At 57.1% G+C, this 6,645-nt stretch overlaps 1 protein-coding gene across 2 annotated transcripts; it reads right to left on the bottom strand.

The window, feature by feature from the left end:
• Positions 1 to 245: 245 nt before the first annotated feature.
• On the bottom strand, positions 246 to 6,158 carry LOC115639528. 2 transcript variants are annotated; one of them, XR_003997698.1, is made up of 4 exons: positions 6,063 to 6,158; positions 3,947 to 4,282; positions 1,755 to 2,485; positions 246 to 1,284 (listed from the first exon to the last, which is right to left on the bottom strand). XR_003997698.1 is itself a non-coding variant. In XM_030542416.1 (3 exons), exons 1-3 carry the CDS (start codon positions 6,115 to 6,117, stop codon positions 2,217 to 2,219), a joined length of 660 nt encoding a protein of 219 aa, XP_030398276.1. In that variant the 5' UTR covers positions 6,118 to 6,158; the 3' UTR covers positions 246 to 2,216. The 2 variants fall into 2 exon arrangements, 1 of the variants encoding a protein (XP_030398276.1); XM_030542416.1 differs by having other exon boundaries at positions 246 to 2,485.
• Between the last annotated feature and the right edge of the window lie 487 nt (positions 6,159 to 6,645).

Here is a 6,645-nt window from a genome sequence, read left to right as displayed (position 1 = left end):
CACCCAGGTGGGTTTTGGGGCTGAAACGCCCAGTTACCTGCCTTTTCTAGTCAAAATTACAGGGGTGGGGGGGAATAGACCCTCCAGACTTACCCCAGCCCCAGCCCCGCTGATCCATCCTCCCACGCAGCCTGGCATTCCCACTGCTGCAACAGAGATTCATAACCAACCCCAATTCCCAGCCAGGCGAGGTTGTGGGTGGCGAGGGCTGTACACGTGCAACAGACAACAAAATTCAGTCCTGCTTGGTGCTTTTTCTGGGCTTTTATTGTGATGAGCATGCAGTGCTTGATGGATGCTCATTGGCCCAGCTGCTCAGCACCCTTGGGAGGGCAGGTAAACACATCATAGCATCCATTGGACAGCAGGGGAAACTGAGGCACAGAAAATTGGGGAGGTGACTCGCTCAGGGGTGAACATGGAGCTGCTTATGCAAACTCCAGGACTTTCAAATCTCTCCCCTCCTCCCCCGCTCTGGCCTACAGATCTCACTGCTTCCCTGGGAATGAAAGGGAATTGAACTGAATTGATTTTCTGTCTTATTATCTATCCCTTTCTTAATTATTCCCAGCATTCTGTTTGCTTTTTTGACTGCCACTGCACCTTGGGTGGATGTTTTCAGAGAACTATCCACACTGACTCCACGATCTCTTTTGTGAGTGGTAACAGCTAACTTAGACCCCATCATTTTAGATAGGGGTGGACTTGGACCAGAAGTGTATAAGGAGTAGTCCTGTTGGGCTTCATGGGAGGTAGCTATAGACTACAGGACCGAGTGAGCGCCTCCAGTGGCCAGAACACTCTCCTGACTTCTACTCCTGGCGCTGCCAGTGATCGGCTGGGTGACCATCCCCTCCCCGTGCCTCAATTTCCCCTCCTGCCCTTTGTCTATGGAGCCCGGACATGGCAATAATGACCCTTTGTCTATTCAGGCAGAGGACGCTTCAGGGCAGGGACCATCTCCACGATGTGTCTGTGCAGCATCCGGCACGATGAGCTAGAGCTGTTGCAGTACAAACACCAGTACAGTGGCCCAGGGCTCTCTGAACAAGCCCCTTGCCCCTAGGGTTAGCGGCTGCCAGGTTCCCAACAGAGGGCACTCCTGGGGGCAGGCGAGAGGGAGCTGGAGGGGAGGGTACAGTTCGGGGGTGCTGGAGGGGTGTGTGTGTACTGGGAGGAGGTACCTGGGGGGTGCTTGAGCGGGTACCTGGAAAGGTGCTGGAGGTAGTATTTGAGGGGATATTTAGGAGGTGCTGGAGGGGTGTGTGTACTGGGAGGGGGTACCTGGAGGCTGTATCTGGGAGGAACTGGAGGAGGTACCTGGGGGTACTGGAGGGGGTATTTAGGGGATGCTAGAGGGTTGTGTGTGTCCTGGGAGGGGGTTTCTGGGGATGCTGGAGACGGTACCTGAGCGGTACTGGAGGGGGTATTTAGGGGGTGCTAGAGGTTGTTTGTGTACTAGGAGGGGGTTTCTGGGAGGTACTGGAGGAGGTACTTGGGGGGGTACTGGAGGGGGTATTTAGGGGGTGCTAGAAGGGTGTGTGTAGTGGGAGGGGGTTTCTGGGGATGCTGGAGGCGGTACCTGGGGGGTATTGGAGGTGGCATTTAGGGGTGCTGGAGAGGTGTGTGTACTGGGAGGGGGTATCTTGAGGGTGCTGGAGGTGGTACCTGGGGGGTACTGGAGGCAGTACCTGGGGGGTACTTGAGGTGGTATTTAGGGGTGCTGGAGGGGTATGTGTACAGGGAGGGGGTACCTTGGGGGTGCTGGAGGTGGTATGTGGGGGGAACTGGAGGAAATACCTGGGGGGATACTGGAGGGAGTATTTAGGGGGTGCTAGAGGGGTGTGTGTGTACTGGGAGGGAGTATCTTGGGGGTGCTGGAGGTGGTACCTGAGGGGTACTAGAGGGGGTATTTTGGGGGTGCTGGAGGTGGTAGCTGGAGGGGTACTGGAGGGGGTATTTAGGAGTGCTGGAGGGGTGTGTGTACTGGGAGGGGGTTTCTGGGGATGCTGGAGGCGATACCTGGGGGGTACTGGAGGGGGTATTTAGGGGGTGCTAGAGGGATGTGTGTGTACTGGGAGGGAGTTTCTGGGGGGTACTGGAGAGGGTATTTACAGAGAATGAACAAAGAGGCGATAGCCCCAGACAGGTGGCTGCCCTTCCTGCCCCAGCAGCTGCCCTGTCTCTTCTGTCACCCAGGGACCCCGGCTTTTCCGTCAGCCCCTCGTCTTCACGTGGACGATAGCCACCACAGCACAGAGGGGCACATAGACGGCCGCGATGACATAACCCTTCAGCGTGCAGTGGCACGATCCCTGGCTCTCACCGCCCTCCTGCCCTCCCCCATCCCCTCCTGCCAGCGTTGTCCTCCTGCCTGTGGTCACGGGCGCTCCTTCTGCTGGGGGGCCCGTCGATGTCCTCCGTTCTCCGCCTCCTGGCGGGTCCGTGGTTCCTCCTTTGCCCCTGTCTCCCTCTTGCCCACGTTCTTTGCAGGGGATGAAATACAAGAATTGCACGTTAATAGCAATTGTGGTTTCCTGCAACGCACGGCTGGGGCTAGGGGGTTGGTTTTAGATCTCCGGCCGGAGGCACTGGGACAATGTGTCTGGGAGGGTGCTGAGAGCCAAGGGACCAAACTGCAAACCATGCATAGGATGGAAACCACATCAAGCCAGGCGCCCCCGACCCCAGCACACCTAGTTCCAGCACCTGTCTCCGGCCCCAGAGCTGCTGGAGGAGCTTTCTCAGCTCGATCCACAGCAGCATCTCTAACACAGACAGGCTGCTGGCGTTTTGTGCTGCATGGAGGCCCCAGTGAGACTCCGTTGGCTTCAACGGAGCTGCACCGATTGCCACCAAACGCGGATCGGGCCCCCGTGGCATGGGCTGGATTGCAATGGAAATGAGAGGGAACCGAGGAAGAGGAGAGAATGGATGGATTCCTCCAGGGCTCCAGCTTGTGCTTGCCCCATCCGCGTGCACTTGCCCTGTGGTCTCATTCCACGTTGGGCAATATGAGGAAGTGACAAACAGGAGGTGGTGCCTGAGCCTCGTGCACCTAAAGGTCACCACCCCCGCCTGACTTTCTGGCCCCCTGCCCTGCGGAGTGGCTGCCGAGAGACGCAGATTCCTTCCCCCCGCCTGACAAGAACCCATCGCTGTAGCTGGGAATTTTTACCCATCGGCTTGATGAGTCACATAATCTTTTTCCCACTCCTCCTGCCCCTCCACCCCAACTGGGATCAAGGCCCTGCTGCGCTAGGTGCTGTGCACCCCCATAAGCGGACAATCCCTGAAGAGCTTATTCTCAAAATAGCTGAAGGAAGGTTTAGTCAGCTTCCCTGTGTCTACAGCTGGGAAAACCAAGGCACGGAAGGACAATGTGACTTGCCCAAGATCACACAGCCAGGTAGTGGCAGCACTGTGAATTGAAGCCAGCTTTTCTGAATCCCAGGTCAGTGCCTAAAAAGTGCCTTTCCTTTCCAGGCCTGGCTTCGCTGCACAGTGACCCTGAGTGGTCGGCCCAGGGGTGAGTTTGTGTTTTCACTCATTCTGTGCATCCCCGTGTGTCTGTCACGAGGACTTCTGGGGGCTCTTCCATGGCACTTGGTGCTGTGGCAGGCTGAGCTGCAGTGAATTGGGGAAGACCTTGTCTGTCCTTCTGGGCACATAAGGGGTGGAGGGGGGGATTGTGAGAAGGCATTGGAGGACTATCGGCACTGGAGCGGCTTAGCTGGCCTTCAAGCTGCAAAGGAGGTGGGTGAGCAGCCTGTGTGAACACGGCCCCTGTGTGCTAACCCAACCCCTGACCTCAGCGGGCTAGCCTGGGCTGAAAGCACCCCCAAACCGTAGTGTTTGTGTGTGGAAAGGAGTGGGGCTGGGGTAACAGCCAGGTAGGAGTCCAGGCTAGCGCAGTCCCATGTGCTGGGCTGCCGGAGGGACTTACCTCGCACTGACAGCTCATAGGAGAAGGCCCTGGGCTTGGTAGGGTCTGAGGCAATATCCACAACGGCGCGGTACGGCCCCTGGTCTTCCAGCCGCAGATGGCGGATCTCCAGGGAGAGGTTCCCGGCGTGGATCGCCAGCCGGTTGCTGAAGTTGGGTAAGAAATTGACGTTGAATGCCTGGCCCTGGGGTTTGGCCTCTGCGATGTGAGTGCCCTGCCTTTCTGAAAACCACAGGACACGGACGATGTCTCTGGCCACGGGGCTCAGGGCAGGGAAATACACAGACTCACCCACCAAGCCCTCCAGCTGCACCTGGCCGGAGGAGAGCCGCAGACCTGCAAGAAGAGGGGAGGCAGGAGGGGGTGGGTGAATTGATTAGGAATTCTTACATAGCAGGAGGAATTGGGCCCATTGGTCCATAAAAATCAGCATTGACGGACACGCCTTCTCCAGAGCCATGTATAGAACCCAGGAGTCCTGAGTCTCAGTTTACCAGTATAATGCCCCACGATGCATCTCCCACGATAGAGTGGACGCAGGGCATGACAGCAGGCACGTGGAGCCCGGTGGTCACGCTCTATTGAGTTAGGTTGCAGTGCAATAAAATGCTCGAAATCAACTTGGCCTCAGTAAATCCAGAGAGGAGACAAAGCCAGAGTGCTAGGGGCTGTACAGGTCCAGGCCAGCTGGATTAAGTGGGACAGAAGCAGCGACCAGCCTGGGCACACTCCGTCCAGGGGAGCTGTGTCACTCTCGGAGACTATGCCCTGCGAAGACCCATTCTGTAGAACTTGCCTCTGTCGTCCCCATGGGGATGTGAAACCCCCTGGGAGTGGGCAGCAAGGCCTCTTCCATTCACCTCGGTGCTGGAAGGGGTTTTTGTCTTGCTGTCATAAATCCACCCCCCAGAGATGGACGCTACGTTGCAGAAGGGTTCTTACGTCGACCTTGCGGTGTCTACACCCGGGCTTCAGTCAACTTAACTGTGGCTCTTGGGTATGAATTTTTCACACCCCTGAGTAACGTAGCTCCATTTTAGGAGTAGACCTGGCCCTAGTGAGATTTGAGAGGGGACGTATCTCTGGGTAACCCGAAGACCCCGAGTTATCAGAACCAGCACTACCACAAGCCCTGCCAGGGAGATGAAATCTCCTGGTTCAGGGTGTAAACTCATTTCTCAGTATTAGAGACCTGGATGAGGCTTACAAGGTGTTTGTGTGTGTGGTGGGGAATTCCCCACATCTGCCCATTGCAGGGTTCTTGCACCTGCCTCTGAAGCATCTGGTGCTGGCCACAGTCAGAGAAGGGATACCAGGCTAGATGGGCTACCGGGGCTGGGAAATTCCCTCCCAGCTGCTGTATGGACACTAGGGGACAGACTCACTTTCGTGTGATACTGGGGACTGGGCCTTTAAGGGGCTGCTTCCCAGCTGGAGACTGAGGGTGTGTCTACACTGCATGCTAAGCCTGGTCTGTGGGACCCGAGCTTGTGGACTCAGTGTTTCCAAGCCTGTGTTTGAACGTCCACATTGCATTGTAAACTCGGGCTTACAGTGGCTGGACTCAACTCACAGCCATGCCAACGAGTCCACACTGCAGTACAGAGACCTTCTGACTGGGGTTTGGGGCTTGAGCTGTGTCCACAAGGCAGAATGACAGGGCTTGGAGGACCCAGGTCTGAGCAGGTCTCAGGCTCTGACCCATTTCTCCTAGCAGGGTCCTAGGCCCTAGCTTACTGACCTGAGTCAGACTGATTTGTGTGTGGACGCAACGGCGGGTTGAGCTCAAACCTGAGTCAGAGTCTGGGCTTGGTGCTCGTGTAGACACACCCAGCGCATTCGGGTGGGTGGCTGTGAAGCTCTTGTTATGCCCAGCCACTTGGAACGAGACCCAGAATAAAGCAGGCATCTTGCAAACCCCTTCCGTACTAAGCAGTCACTGAGCATTGCCACCTCACAACACGATCCAAGAATCCCAAAGGGGGTTTAATGTTACCTGCTCCACTCCCCCCCCACCTGCCTCCGCCAGGCCCAGCGGAAGTGCAGAGCCGGCTGCAATGGTCAAGAGAGCCCCATCGCCCCATCTCAGAGTGGTTCCAGCCCCTTTGCTACTCACCCCCTGGAGCCAACAGCAGGAGGCTACAGAGCAGCAGCCCCATGGCTGGCCCCATGCCCGGACTTCTGCTTTCGGGTAACTGCGCTGCAGCGTCTCTGTGTGAGCGGGTGTGGGGGGAGCCGTCTTATAAAGGCCCTGCACGACGCACAGGAAACTGGGCTTGGCCACAAGATGCCCGTGTGTCAGTTCGCCTTTCCTGCCAAAGCTGGATGTCTGTGGCGAGCCGTGGTCGAATGCATCTGCCGAGGAGGTGGCTCGGGGGTAGCCAGGAGCGTTGTTAGGATTTTGCTGGCAGCCCAAGGAAAAGAGAGCACTGAATGGTATCACATGGAGGCAGTGGATGGAGGGGGGCAGTGGGGTCTAGTGGCTAGAGCAGGGGGGCTGGTGGCCAGGACTCCTGGGTTCTATTCGTGGCTCTAGAAAGGAGAGTTGTCCAGTGAAAAATGAAGAGGGACTCGGTGTCATTTCTGCTGGCGTTTGTTCCTAGCTGCGGGTGGGATGGTGTTCTAATCGCTGGAGCAACAGACCGGGAGACAGGACACCTGGGTTCCGCACCTGGCCCTGCCAGTGAGTTGCTGCCTGG

This window comes from Gopherus evgoodei, chromosome 24, assembly GCF_007399415.2.
Source record: "Gopherus evgoodei ecotype Sinaloan lineage chromosome 24, rGopEvg1_v1.p, whole genome shotgun sequence".
In the NCBI taxonomy this organism is placed as follows: Eukaryota; Metazoa; Chordata; order Testudines; family Testudinidae; genus Gopherus; species Gopherus evgoodei.
The sequence above is the reverse complement of the archived record's forward strand: the minus strand, read 5'-3'. Positions and strand labels throughout refer to the sequence as shown.

Bases quoted from the DNA above. Each gene is read 5' to 3' on its own strand.
- LOC115639528 (XM_030542416.1), bottom strand. From the start codon at position 6,117: ATGGGGCCAGCCATGGGGCTGCTGCTCTGTAGCCTCCTGCTGTTGGCT. The intron at 4,283-6,062 runs GTGAGTAGCAAA...CTCTTCTTGCAG, and splicing joins CCTGCTGTTGGCTCCAGGGG to GTCTGCGGCTCTCCTCCGGC. The intron at 2,486-3,946 runs GTAAGTCCCTCC...TCCCCTGCAAAG, and splicing joins CTATGAGCTGTCAGTGCGAG to AACGTGGGCAAGAGGGAGAC.